At 34.1% G+C, this 16,225-nt stretch overlaps 1 protein-coding gene across 1 annotated transcript; it reads right to left on the bottom strand.

Annotated features, from left to right (window-relative positions):
• Window positions 1–2,512: 2,512 nt before the first annotated feature.
• On the bottom strand, window positions 2,513–15,438 carry LOC145265751 (S-crystallin SL20-1-like). The gene is made up of 7 exons (XM_080121804.1): window positions 15,306–15,438; window positions 13,577–13,672; window positions 11,218–11,333; window positions 8,759–8,804; window positions 8,565–8,656; window positions 4,810–4,917; window positions 2,513–2,796 (listed from the first exon to the last, which is right to left on the bottom strand). Exons 1-7 carry the CDS (start codon window positions 15,436–15,438, stop codon window positions 2,632–2,634), a joined length of 756 nt encoding a protein of 251 aa, XP_079977930.1. The 3' UTR covers window positions 2,513–2,631.
• Window positions 15,439–16,225: the final 787 nt, after the last annotated feature.

Genomic DNA, 16,225 nt, shown 5'->3' with positions numbered 1-16,225 from the left:
AGATGTCAACTCTATTACATAATCAAGTTATCTGAATTGATTTTTCAATATGAGTTAAGTAAGCTGTTTTCTTTAGGACGCCAACATTTTTGTTCCGCGCTGTATGTAAAAAGTTGAACAAGGAGATGTCTGTTCACATTACATTTAAATTTAAAGTGTTTTTACGTGTAAAGTTTGTATATAAACATGAAATAAATATTTTGCGTTTATAACTCTACTTAAGTGAGCTAAATCCTGTTTTCTCGCACGTTGCACATTTACATCACTTAATTATTACAATTAGTTCAGCGTATTAACATCTATCTCAATGGCTTAATAGTTAAAGTATCAGTTTTAAGGCTGTTAGTTAAGTAAACATTCCCTGTTGTACTGCTGCATATGATGGTATCCCACATTCGAACCCGGACAACGCCGTGCAACGATTCTAGTATAAACTATTATATAAAAGGCAGTTGTATGATTAGCTAACGCTTTAAAAATCCAAAACAGGCGGGCAATAAAAAACAAAAAAATAATAAAGAATTGCATCAAATATAAACCTATTAAAAATTATGTCCACCTACATTTGACTCACCCGTATAATACTTAAAATGTAGAAAGCAACTATTATTTATTTGCAATAGAAATAGAAAAGTGACGGTCAAATTTCATAGTGTGCTTAATCTGCGCATGCGTATATTCATTTCGTTTTTATAAGTGAAAACTAATATGTTAGTTTCGAATACTCTCTTTCAAGTCGAACAAGCAGCATTTATTTACCTTTTTTCAACACAAAACTTCCATTTTTTCCGCTGTTTGGAAAATGTATAACAGTCACTTGGCCTCAATAGCTGTAATTTGTAAACTTATCATTCGATTGTGTTTAAATTTAAACATTTATATGACAGTAAATATATATTATTTAATTGGAATTCATTATTGAGATGAGTATTATTTATTAATTTTATTTATTGCGGATTATTATTAGACAACTACTAACACCCGAAAGTATCCTGTACCTCTATAAGGCCACTATTCGCCCATGTATGGAGTATTGCTGTCACATTTGGGCTGGTGCCTCTGCTACTAGTCTCTCGCTTCTTGACATGGTTCAAAAGAGAGTCGCAAACCTGATAGGCCCTGAACTGGCATCTAAGCTTCAGCCTCTCTCCCATCGACGAAATGTTGCGTACCTCTGCCTGTTCTACAAGTATATTAGTGGTGAATGCTCTGACGAACTGCAATCACTTGTGCCCCAACGACGTGAGCACCCTCGACAAACCCGACAGGCTGCTAAATCCCACCCTCACACTGTAGAGATCCCTAGATGTAAAAGATCTTTCTACTCCAATAGTTTCTTCCCCAGAACCGCTAGACTTTGGAATTCCATTCCAGGTCCCTGCTTCCCCAACAGTACTGACGTGCAGAAGTTCAGGTGTAACGTGAACCGACATCTTGATGCCCAAATCCCTATATAGCACCACAGTAGTTGTTGCCCCTGATAGTAGCCCCCTACACCAAAGTGGCAATGTGCCTTGTTTGGGTGAAAATGTAATTTAAAAAAAAAAATTATCCTCATCTGTTTTCTTAATTGTTTCATGACGTTTCTGCCAACTGTTACTCTGGCCTTCGTCAGGTGGTAACCGCAACGGAATAGGAACTCTGAATCTCCTGACTGCATCCAGTGCAATACTGCCTTCCGTAGTTGTTGTCGTCTCACCACGTTTCGGCCAAGTAAGCCTCTGGCCGGTTTTGGCTAGGATTGAAACCGCTAGCCTCAGGCAATTCTCACCTAGAACTGTAGAGATTCAACGTCTCTATAAACTGCGCCATAAATAAAATGATACGGGGTTTTAACATAGTGGCGCTGTTCATGTGGTAGGTCTTGAAAAATAGAATAAGCCATTGTACATGCATTTGTTTTACAATTATTAAATTTTCTCCATTATTAGTATTAGACATCAATTAATAAGCATTCCTCAAATTCCTGTTTGTAATTTATACTACAGACATATAGACAAACACGTCTACTTGCACATATAAAGGCAATTCATTAGTCCCTAAAAAGCAGGGAGTTGCACTCAGAGTGCGAACACTGGATAAACATGTGTAAGGGGGGGACTGTTACTTTTCCTCTATTCGACGAATTTAAATTCCTATCCACTTCATATACCAAAAGCCAGGCTTTAATTCAGTACTTCATACGTTTCAACCGAGAGATTATTTTAAGATTCTGAACTTAAAAGGACCTTTAGGATATCATCTTATAGAACATCTCTTAGGAATATATGAGATAGCAAAATAATGTTTGGCAGTCGATAGGATGCCCTATTCCCAGCTGGAAAAATGATACAAGCATTGTAAAAATGATTTAAGGCAACAGCATTAGGCATTATAATGATAATAATAATAATAATAATAATAATAATAATAATAATAATAATAATAATAATAATAATAATAATAATAATAAAATCAAAGTTAAATTAAACAAAATATTTCATTTATTCGATATTGTTACAGCCATAAAGATGTTTGTATTTTATTTCTGAAAATAACAAGGCTTCCATCTCATTTAATAATCGCGATGTTCAGATTTTAATAATTTGATGAAAATGACAAATATCTTCCACGAAAACCAATTCCGTTTTTTTACCAGTTGGTCATGCAACGGCTCTTCAGGTAACTGGCAATCTTGGGATAAGATCCGATGCGGTTGTAGAGAGCCATCATTTTGGGATAGCTACTAAACATCGACTGGTTCTGCATGAACATGCTCTCCATACAACAATAGAACATCATGTCACACCACGTCATCTGTAAATATGAAAAAATGAATATCATTAGGTTGTCTTCAAGTAAACATGAACAAGTTCTTGATTAACTGTCCCCCTTAAGTAATCTAATTTCCACTACTATACTACTATTACTATATAGTCCAATTGACTACTGTTCACTCTTTAACGTTTATACTTGAGTGGCCTCTGGGCCTTGATAAGTGGTGACTTCTTTGTAAAAAAAGTATCAAATTAAATTACAGATTTATTAGTTGAAATATTGACGACATTTCCAAGTTGTTAAACAATTAATGATATCCAGAAATGATGTAACTTTATGTATTATTTAGACTATTTGGTCTATTGTCCTCATATTCAGCGTTCGCCCGATGTAATTTTCGATCTTTTTAAGGCCAAACTGGAAAATCTTTATAGAATTTGGAACAAAGTCGTTTATTTTACCTTCAGCAAAGTAACATGATCTCGTCCGTTCGGTCTGAAGTAATGTGAAACTATACTTTAGTATCACTTGAAGTGATTACTGACCCTTCTCCTACTGAGAACTTAATTATTTAGTACTTTATTCATTGCGCTGCGGTTTTGAGCTTTGAGGACAATTATAGCACGAATTTTAAAAGCCTTAAACCTATTCTAAATGTTTAGATGTACGCTCTTGTTTAGATGTTCATCTTTGTGTAGATGTACAAGACGACCGACATATCGAACTAAAAATTGATAGGTTGAAATATAAGGTGTCTCAATAAAATGTGTACACTCTTCAATTGACCATAAAACCAACATTTAATATAAGAAAGAAAAAATATATACATAAAAATACTGTGAACAAAAACAAGGTTTCCTTCAGTTTTTACAGACTATGGATACCCACTGAAATGTTTTGCGGCAATAATTGCGCAATCTTCAACTACATCTCTCCCAAGTCGACATCGTTGAATACCAGTGAAAAGTGGAGGTTCAGGACGACTGGAAACAATGCAGAGATAAGCGAAAAGCACATACAGCGCCTAGAATTCCCAAATGGTACCCATCTGATACGAGTCAGTTGCTTAATGTTGTATCTACACAGATAATTAACAAGAACACGGAAAGTAAAGGTATACAATAATATATTAGGCATAAAAGTTATATACACATTTACATGTCTTCAGATATACTTCAGTTGGAGATATTGCGGCAGGTGGCATGTTGCATATCTTACTGGAGGCAACATAGGCGTCTTGCCTATTTGACGGTCGTTGCTGGACTCCTCCGGTATTGGTGATTAATACCTTTATATATCTCACTCACCCGCTATGTTAATTAATAGGCGTCTCCACAACACTTAACTTCGGTGATCTGACGAAAACCAATGTGTCAACATGATTATGCCGACTGGGAACAAATAAAGAAATTAGCTTATTATCGAAAGTGTTCAAATTATTGGCCATTGTGGTTCATGAACAGATGGCAACGCTCACTGATTGAATCGAAAACGTTCCTAATCAGTTCAATTTGTATGTTGACACATCTTCTTTCAAAGGTTGCTTTCAACTCATTGTAGCTCGTTTTGTGGTGTGAATCCTGTGTTTAACATGCCCGAACCCACCTAAATCCGCCCCCAATAAGGAGAAAATGTTATCGAAAGGGATGGAGAGTACTGGAAAATCTGAATTTTTGTCACTCAGCTTCCAGGGAACATCAATGAGATGTTTGATAACATGTGTGAAAGCTCCTTTTGAGCCAATAATAATAATAATAATAATAATAATAATAATAATAATAATACTAATAATAATAATAATAAACTAACATCATCTTAGTTATTCAAAAATAATTCTTTAAATGAGATGCCAGAGTTCAACAGGAATTAATGTCTAGTAAAAAAAGAAACAAGAGGTGTATCAAATTTTTTTGTCAGCTTCGTACATGTTTTTAGTCGTTCTCGCATCGAACGATACCATTATCGTCATGCGAAGTATTAATTCGAACTTAACATGTTTACTATATGAAGATAAACTAATTAAACATAAGCAATTATTAATTTAATACGTACTTTTTCACCCATGAAGTAATGGCTGCCGCCATTGCGCATGCACAGACTCCTCTCCATGAAAGGCATGATCCTGTTGAAGCTGTTCATGTATCGCCAATACATGTAGTTCTGGTAAAAATAGACAAAAAACAAACAATGACCGTACATGTATCGATAGATATGAATAAAAAACAGATAACGAAATGACTCTCATATGATTTTCAATATTACTACATTTATTTTGTGGATTAAATTTTACTTGCAAATAAATATAACGTGATAATTGAACCCTGATCAAAGAAGGGAGACAACTCTAATAATTGAGCCAACAACACTAAACACGTTTTCATTATCCATGTAGGAAATATAAAGGGACGGAATTAAAGCTAAAGTAAAGAACCCCATGATTTTCTTCTGCAAAATGTACAAAAACATTTCACAAATTAATATAATTAGTGTACAAAAGACTGAATAGGTGTGTGTTTAGCAAACAAAAAAAAATGGCAGTAGGCAGGCTGGCTCGAACCCGTACCGCGAAGGAGGAAAAGAGCGTGAAAAAAAACGTGGTCTTTGCCGTTGCGTCCATCGCCAAACCGAAATAAAGGCTAGTAAATCGAAAAAAGGGGGCGACTTTGGAAAATATCGACGAAAAAAAGCGACTCCGTCCAATAAAAAAATTATGTCCAGTTAAGGGTGAAAAAAATTAATGTTTTTAAGCAATTTTGTCGATATTTGTCCTCGGAAGGGTCGACTTTAAAACGATATCGATCTCGTGAAAATCTGTTGCAACGTCTTTTCAGATGAGTGTCACTCCCTCAGACACTTTAAGTCCATAAGCCCTAACATGACTTTTTTTTTAGTGGTACCGGCGAATTCGCACACTCAGGCAGACATGACACTGAAGACGGTCATTGCTATATATGCATATATATACACGTACACGCATACACACACATATACACACATATATTCATAAACATACACACATATATACATATATATAGATACATAAATAATACATATATATATACACACATGCATACATACATAAATACATACGCATATATACACACATATACAACCACACATATACATACATATACACACACAAATACGTACACATATATGCACATATACACATACACTTAACTATATATACATATACATATACATAAATATCTATGTATTTATACACAAACATACACATATGCATAGATACACATACATATCCATACATACACAGACAAACATATATATACATATATACATACAAACACACAAACATATATACATATATACATACATATACACATATATATATGCATATACATACACATGTACATATATAAACATACGCACACATATACGTACATACACGCACGAATACATATAATGATGGCAGATCAATTATTACATGCTTCCAGCATTTCAAGCCTACACGCGTTACAACTTTTCCATTGCTATTGGACTATTTTTTATAGAGAAATGCCTAAGGGAGTATCCATACAAAGATGATGTTACAGAGATTTAGCTTTGTACGACAGCTTAATCTCTCTCTCTCGGTTCAAAATGTTGAGATCCAGCAACAAGCAAGAGCAAGATATCCAGCAACAAGTTAAACTGCAGACCAGCTTAATGCAGGTACTGATCTCTCGCTTTATGGTTTTTTAAATCAGAGATTTGCTTCTCCTACTGGGGTTGCCTTCACTACGGCTTACGTGAGCCCTCTCCACCCCTACATACACATGGAAATAAACATATGCATGCACACAGACATTACACACACACAGAATGCGTACAAACATACATATGCATGTACATACACATGCAAACTTACACACATAGAGGCACACATTATAAGCATGTACGTACATATGAATACACACACGTACATATGCACATACATGTAAAATACACAGGAAGGAGCCTTCCTTCATATATACTCAATGATCAGGACAAAGGTGATGCGTATAATTCAATGAGTCTGACAAAAAAAATATCCGAAACAAACTAAATATACAAAGAATCATACGAAAAATCCAAATGAATAGAACAGCGTTTCAAACGGCTGGAGTTTCTTTTCTTTTTCTTGTCTTTGTTTTTTTTTCTTTCTCCTTCTTTTATCCATTTCCTTTTATTTTCTTTTTCCTTTTTTTTTATTAAAATGCTTTTACACAAAAACTCACGTCCTGAATGCAGACAATGATGACGAACTTCACACATTATTTACAACTAAATATACATAGAATCAGACGAAAAATCCAAATAAACAGAACAGCGTGTAAAACGGCTGGAGTTTTTTGGGTTTTTTTTTTTTTTTTTAAAGAAAATGTTTGTACACAAAAACTCACGTCCCGAAGGCAGACAATGATGACGAACTTCACACATTATTTACAACTAAATATACATAGAATCAGACGAAAAATCCAAATGAACAGCAAGTTTTAGGCATACATACATACATTTAAGCAGATATGTGAGATTTATATAATAGAAGACTTAAAGGTTGTGGTCCTGCGCCACAGTAGATAGCGTACGTTCTTTGGATGATTGCAAGCTATTTTGCTGGTACGGGAGGTATTTCAAGGCTGCTTTCTCCTAGTGACTAGAGTGAAGTAGTCTTGCCTTCGATTCGAACGATCGCCTATATTTTTAGACGTAAAGAAACAAATATATTTTTTATTTATTTTTGTTATAAAACAGTCATCTGTGTACTCGTGTTTCACCGTAACATGGCTTATCAACTTGGCTGACTATACCAGGAGTCGAACACACACACGTATACTCTACAATTTAGATTAGTTCGTAGTAAAAAAAGTGAAGCGTGCATGGTCTCCAGCGAGTGCACAGTAGACGAGGTTAAAAAATCACTAAGTTCAGCATCCCCCCCCATTTAGCCAAAATGTCCCCAGGGGACGGCAAATCCTGGTGAAAATGAACAAATGGTAAAATAGTCCCGAAAATTGAGTGTTTTTATTAGCCCTTAATAGACTCTGGGCACACCTAGGAGTTATCGCGAAGTGTAGACAAACGAAATTATATAGAAATCAGTTACTTACAACTTTTCAGAAAGTTTTATAAAAATACCAGGGCATCAATTTTATTTAATTAGCACAAAATTGTAAATTTTAGACATTTTAACCCGAAAGGCACCCCTATGGCGGGCTACTGGAGTTTTCCCGGAAAATCCATTCTGTTACTTTTTTTTTTACTCATATCATGTTTAATGTTTGTTCAAAGTTTTAAAAAATTCCAAGGCGCAATTATTGAGAAAAGTTCGGACAGACGAACGGACGAACAGACGAACAGACAAGGGTGCATTTACAGGCCCATCCTTTTTTTTGTCGGGGGGACCAAAAATATTTAATTAAATATGTGTCAGAAATTGAAAATTAATCCTTGGTCTCCAAGACCTAAAATTCGAGAAGCACTTTTCCCCAGATAACTACAAAAAGATCGACTCACTGAGTGCATTAATGACGTCGATGTTACACATGGGATCCAAATGAAACAGCACGTTTATTCTGGTTCCAGGTTTCTGTAAATAACTTGTAAGTATCCGAAAAAAATATTTGATAATATAATGGACTCTACAACGGTCTAAATTTTGAGAGATACTGTTTTAAACAGCACTCAAGAAATACTAAGTTCGCCTGTCCCTAATGACACTTTCGGGTTAAACACTTTTAAAAGAGGTCAATTGTGACATCTGTATAAACACATTCAATCTAATCTTACCAATTGGCAGAGACGTTGGAAAGGTTAGAGATACTTACGTCATAGTTGCAGTTCATGTCACCGGATCCCATCATTCCACCAGATCCCATCATTCCACCAGATCCCATCATTCCACCAGATCCCATCATATCTCCACATCCCATGTTGGATCCCATCATCATACCACTGGATCCCATGTTGGAACCCATCATCATTCCACTGGATCCCATGTTGGAACCCATCATCATTCCACTGGATCCCATATTCGATCCCATCATGCCACCTTCCATCCAGTTGTACTGAAGTATATAAAAGCGCAACAATATGACGGACTCTCTTGCATATAAATTATGATGAAATTAGCTATATCTCTACATTAATACTTATATATAAAAGGCTCTTTGTCTGTGTGTATTAAAATTTGTTCTCTATGGACTCCAAAATGGTTGTGTCAATTTTTTCTTTAAATTTCGCAACAAATATACTTAATGTGTCTAGGAATGTTCTAAATTAGGCTTTGGATCGGATATCTACCGAAATTCAATAGTAAAAAAAAAAACTGATTAAAGAAAAAATAGTCCAATAATGACCGAAGTTAATGTCACAAGTGCATTTAAAAAATTTTATGACAGCACAAGCGAAATAAAAATCAACAATAATTTCTTTCATAAGAGAGGGGCGCGTTCGAAATCAATTATTTATGTTTAGAGCACAATTGAACCATGCTATATGACTTTTGCATTATGAACTTTAATTCATGCCATTATATAAAAAATTAAAAAAAAATCAATAGTAGATTTTCCATAATGCAATGTAGACTTTACGTATTGTGGATTAATGACTTAGGAGGCAGGTGAAACTTCCTCCCGTTGCACCGCAATAAGTTTCCGACTAAAACAGTCAATCAATCGATTTGGTTTTAAGAAATGAGCGATTTCACTGATTTAGACGAGAATAAAAGTATTAGAAGCGTGGATCATTCAATCATCCTCACTAAATACCGATAAACTTCGTGTCTTACTGTAAATATACTCCCTTTATTCACCACACCTCCCTCCAAAACATCTACTTTCCACATTACCAAACTGTACACTCCCTTTCTTTTAGAGCGTAAGCAACACCCAACTATATTTTAGAAAAAAACAAGTGCAACCTTGACTCTCGTTTAAATATCGTTCACTTTTTGGCCTGATGAGGTTGCCTCTTTGACTTGAGATTGCACTGAAACATGTATATACCTTTGTAACCAATAAGGTTTGTATAATATACAGACTATATATATATATATATATATATATATATAGTTAGTTAATTATAAAATATATATGGAGATTAAGCTACACTGAATATTCCACGTTTCATCCACTTTAGGATTCTTCGGGCTTATGCGCATAAGCCTGAAGAATCCTTAAGTGGATGAAACGCGGAATATTCAGTGTAGTTTAATCGCCGTATATATTTTATAACTAACTAACTAGCTCTACCTACGCATTGAGCACTTTTGAAGTAAATACATAAAGTTTACGCATAGATTTATACTTTCGTATATTAATTTTATGTGAGTAAATTAAGTAGTTATATATATATATATATATATATATATATATATATATATATATATATATATATTATTTTACTTTTGGAATCTTGTGTGATGATTAATTTGTATATTTATAAATTTGCGGACTGTTATCCATATTATAATAGGTGGTGTTCACTGCTATTCCTCTGGCTTATGTAAGGTGGCAAACCTGACAAAGAGCAGACGAATAGTTGACCGAAATGTCGTGAAACAACTATTAAATTCAAGATAACAGTCCGCAAATAAATAAATATACGTATATATTGTTTTATATATAACATATGTGCATATATCAGTGTATATTATGCCCCGCATGTAAATATGTTTATATATCTGTATGCACAATAGTTACTCTTAGACTGATTAACCGATTATTCAATCGAATTTATCTAATAAATATTTTAACTATTTCAAGAAGCTTGATTTTAATTGAAATTCTTAGTCTTATATTTTTCTAACATCCAAAGTATTTAGGCTAAAAGATTGTAAGACTAAAATTCGAAAACAACAACTATTAACATAGTACTTTCTTTTAGTTTTAACCTATTTTCATGCAATTAGATATTTAGGAGCTTCTTTAAACCTGTTTTTTATTTGATGCCTCAATTCAGTTTGAAGAGACAATGAATACCTCCTGTAAGGATATCTGCACGTGTAATGGTTAGGCAAAGGTTGAGCAATCATCAACCACACCTTTCCTGAATCGTCACTGCTTGTGTCCAGTTGCAAGGAGAAATCCAGGACTGAGTGGAAACAATGCCGAAATGTGTGAAGAGCATATACATCAACTAAAATTCTCAAATAGTCACCCGTTTTAGTACTATCCAAGCTCAATGTTGCTTAACTTCGGTGATCTTACTAGAACCAATGTGTAAACGTGATTATGCTGTATACTATTAAAAATATCAAATAATCATGACAATGAAACTTTTCCCTTTTTTATCTTTCGAATCGGTTTATTCATTAAATTAAAATATGCATGTTTTAATAGTCCCATGCACAGAACATACACTAGAAAATACGGCTTGTTAGTAACCGTATTTTTAGACAGCCTAATGTCAAGTTACCCTCTAAATGCAACATAATCTCAAACATTTATATGTATAACAGTTTGAAAACAAGTAACTCACCCTGAAGCGTCCGTTTTTCCAGTGGAAGTACCTCATATAATCATCCATGATTTCATAGAAGCAATCGCAGATGTAGTCACACCTGAACATGTCCATGCTGCTTTTGGGATAGAATCCTAAAAATAGAGAGATATCATTGATTAGAATTACTTCAAACTATGTTCCAAATCGCTCGAGAGAATGCATGGTGACACTGGATCTAAGGAGCTTAAATTTTTTCAAGGTAAAGAAATAAACACTTGCCAATGTTAAATGCTTGCTGAATATACTCCTTCTAAGATAAAAACAATCTATCCTTAAGCTCAATTATAGTAAATTCTCTATTAATTAAATTTGAGTCTCTTTGTACATTATATATATATATATATATATATATATATATATATATATATATATATATATACATATATATACATATATATATATATATATATGTAAAAGTGAACGTGTCTGTGTATCTGTGTGTGTCTGTGTCTGTCTGTGTGCACATTTCTCTACGCAATAACTCTGTCCATTTTTAGTCTACAGACTCGAAATTTGATATACAGGGTACTGAGATTTGGGAAAATCTTTGTGATCGGTTTTCGGACAGGAATTTGGCTATTAAAAAGTCAAAGCTCAACAATTTGACCTTTGAGAACTCTACCAAACTCCTCCGGCAATTGAAATTTTAGATTTAGACGCCTTGGACATGGATCTAACATGATAATATGATTTGAGCCCAAAACAATAAATGTTTAGGGGTCATAATAGGGGTCAAATTTTAAAAACAATTGCCCTCTGCAGTCTCTACCAAATTACTCAGACAATTTCTTGTCTAAGCATTTGAATTTTATATAAAGGATATTCAGAGATAGGGCACGCTTTTTAATTGGTTTGGGTCGGAAACTTTTAGCTACCAATACATAAATGTATGTAAGTATGTATGTTTGAATGTCTGCCTAAAACCTTTGACAGAATCGACGGCTTTTACCAAGATAAGTATCGTTTTTAACGTTTCAGACGACAGATATCAAAAAAGTTGCTGAAAATAATAATATCTTCACCTTTAACTGGGCACTTTTCTATAGGGGGAGTCGCCTTTTTCACCGATATTTTTGAAAGTCATCCTCTCCTTTGGATTGTCTAGCCTGAATTTAAGCATAAGTCACTTCCGGTTTGGTGGTGGTCGTAACAGCAAAAACCTCAGTATTTCCCTCCGTTCTTTCCCTCCTTTATCGCACGGATTCGAGCCTGCTTTTCTACTACCACATTTTTTATTTTTTATTTTTTGCTCAACAGACACATCAAAACACCCGAGCAACGCCGGGCTAAAATACTAGTATATATATATATATATATATATTTATATATATATATATATATATATATATATATATATATATATGTGTGTGTGTGTGTGTGTGTGTGTGTGTATATAAGTGTCTGTCTGTCTGTCTGTGTCTGTCTGTGTACATTTCCCTACACAATAACTCTGTCAATTATCAGTCTACAGGCTCGGAATTTGATATACAGGGTATGGAGATTTGAGAAAATCTTTATCATCAATTTTTAAGTAGAAATGAATCATTGGGGAGAGTGGGGCTTGCTAAAAAATTTCCGCATGGGAACATATGCTTCAATTGCCGTTTTGAACCATTCAGTTGTCTTATTTGCTCACTGTTCAGCAGGAAGAGAAAACTATTTCCCCATGGGGCATCTCTGATAAGATCTCTGATGGCTTCCCAGTAAGCGTTTTTATAATATCTCGCTATTTTGTGTACTGACTCTTCAGTTCTGGGTATAGAGTTTAAAGTGATTTCGATCATTATCACTGCATAATCAGCGTTCCCGAGTGGGCTGTCAGCATTTGTTATAAAATCATCAGGAACTGTGGTCAGAAACAGATCTAGAAGTGATGCCTGTTGTTCTTGCTGGTCAGGGAAAACGGGTTGGAAACGTACCCATTTGTGATTGGTCGACGGAGGTATCACCTAAAATCTTTCGTAACGGGAGCTGGCTCAATCTTAATGAGAAAAATGTATATTCCTATCCGAGTTCTGCCAACGACGATATCAAGTTAGTTCTCGTCAACTGTACAATAATTTTTATTTCTTGAAAAACTGAATACATTATTATTAGTTTTAATTAATAAACACAACAGTCCAATTAATAGCCATTCACAGCATGCGTGTTCCTTTTGTAATAAAAATCGCTTCAAACAAGGAATGAAAAACCTTCAGTACAAGGACTAACAGAAACGAAAGGCTTATCGCGTAACTTTAATGAACTAATGAAACTCAGTGTGCCAAGTGACTATACTATAAATCTAAGTGCATATATGTATAACCTTCTGGCGTCTAAGTCGAATGTAACTCACCAAATTCCCTGGCCAAATACCTGCAAATGGCCATGGTCTCAGGCATCCTCATACCACCGTCCATCTCCAGACAGGGCAGGTAATTACAGGGGAAATCTGAAAGAAAAAAGAAGACAACGATTATATACCAAATGCTGGGGAATTTATCATATTAATTCTCTCTGGTGTAGCAGCTCTTATCACAAAAGGATCTAAGATAATATATTAATTTTCAACACGCACATACACAAACACACACATATATATACATATACGTATATGCATACACATATATGTACATATGTATCGATCTATCTATCTATTAATCTATCTATCTATCTATATATATATATGTGTGTGTGTGTGTGTGTGTGTGTATACAGTAAAGATAAGAGATACAAATTATATATAACTTTATCATCAGCAAAATAAAGAGAACTAAAAAGGGAAAATAAGAAGAAAAAAATTACATATTTTTCCTCATATTTCATTTGATATATATATCTTTATCTATCTATCACTCTCTATCTCTCTCTATCTCTCTCTCTCTCTCTCTATATATATATATATATATATATATATATATATATATATATATCGAATTTCCCTAAATTCAGCCACTCTGATGAGTCGTAGATGACGAAAAATTTGTCAGTTGATAATTATATTTTAAAAACAATATATATGTATATATATATATATATATATATATATATATATATATATATATATATATATAAAGAATGTTGTCTGTGTCTGTGTGAGTTCGTTCTGTGTGAACTCGAGAACGACTGTTGATTTCATTAAATATTTTATGAAGATACTTTATGTACCTGGCAGTGTTTTTGGATAGGTTTGGTATCGGAATGTCTTTGATAAATATCGAAAATTAATAATCTAAATAATTAGATGCTGCAAGTAACATGTGATTTTGACCAAAGTTAACACCTTACACAGCCTGACATCACAAGCGCATTTAAGAAGTTTTATTACCACACAAAACTGAAAAAGCCCGACATATGAAATCAAGAGAAGGTTATTTTATATAACAGAAGCACGCTCGAAATTAATGTTTCAGTTTAAAGTATAACTTTACCATGAAAGTTGACGTTTTCATTTTCAACTAAAATTCAAGCATTATCCCCGCACAACCAATAATACAAGGTATATAAAATCAATAGTGAGCCCTTTGGTATGACAAAGGCGCGTTCGAAATGAATGTTTTAGTTTAGAGTGCAATTGAATATGACACCTGACTTCTGTATTTCAAATTTTATACAAGTCAGTGTATTAAACACTAAGTAATATAGACTGCAATGTAGATTATGATGTATTACTGACTGATTCACCGCGGGGAAGGAATGTGAAGCTTCCTCCCGGTGTACCGTGATTGGTCCACAATTAGATCAGACAATCATGAATGGTATTTTAGAATCGGTATACTAATCGGCAATTGTATCGAAATCGGTAATTTCTAACAAAGTCGGCAATTATATTTGAATCCGAAGCATATTGGCATTGTTTTATCACGAAAGAAAATATCTTAGTTAAGATTAGCATATGTGTATACGGATATATATGTAAAAAATATAACGGATTAATTGAGATATTCAAGCGTGCTATGATTAATTGTTAGATCTAAAAATATAAAGAAACATAAATAAATAATAGAAATACGTAAAAAAATAATTAACATAAGTTCTCCATAGTTAAATCCTTAGAATTAACATGATTGAAGATCATTCCTTACCATTTCTGCAACGATCCCAATCGGAGAATTCGTATCTCTTGTCCATGTATTTGACGCCAGCCATATGGAACATCATACGCATGCACTCGGCACGGCCGCGGCCATTGAAGTAATGTAGAGTGTAGTTAGGCATGGTGGAGTGGTTTTAGACGTCTCAGCTGAACTAAAAGCGAATGAAAGCACAAGTATGGCTGATATGTGATCGAACAACGAAACACACCTGAATTTATACAGATTTCTTCAAATCTAATCACGTCATGAATCGTCAATTATCAACCGCAAGGTTGGCAGAGAGTGAAATAAATCGTTCACCTGTTTGAAACGATGTTTATTCCGTAAAACGCACTGGAAAAGTACAAACTTTCATTGACCAAAAAACATTAGTAATTATCCTTCTGAATGGAGTCATTTCAAATAAAAGGACGGGCCTCTTTAAAGCCAGGCAATTTCTAATACCTGTGTTACGTTGATCCGTTCGTTAGTTGAACTGTACTTAGTTTTAATCGAGGCTCAAAGAAAAGAATGGCTCATTGGAAGGTTACTTATTTTTTAGACGACGCTCAAAGAAAAGAATGGCTAAAGTGAGATTAGAAAATGGACTTTTTCACTTCAATTGTTTATATTTATCCATTTTCCTTTAATTATTCGTTCGTGTACTTTTAAATCGAAACACGCACAGGAAATAGTAGTAGAATTACTCGTTTACACTGTGTTCTGAATCATATTAAAGAATAAACTATTAAGCCCCGTGGAAATACCACGGCGTTTCGTACATCAGTCAATCACGAATCTATATAATATTCTGCTTGTGCCTTCCTTAGTCCGTACGCTATGCTTTGAAGAAAATGTGCCAACTACGATATTTAAATTCAAAACTGATTTTAAGAAGGTCACATTCAGGAAATATTGTTTTACAAAGA

Source organism: Euprymna scolopes, chromosome 40 (genome assembly GCF_053919585.1).
Source record: "Euprymna scolopes isolate OS-2025 chromosome 40, ASM5391958v1, whole genome shotgun sequence".
Classification (NCBI taxonomy): domain Eukaryota; kingdom Metazoa; phylum Mollusca; class Cephalopoda; order Sepiida; family Sepiolidae; genus Euprymna; species Euprymna scolopes.
The sequence above is the reverse complement of the archived record's forward strand: the minus strand, read 5'-3'. Positions and strand labels throughout refer to the sequence as shown.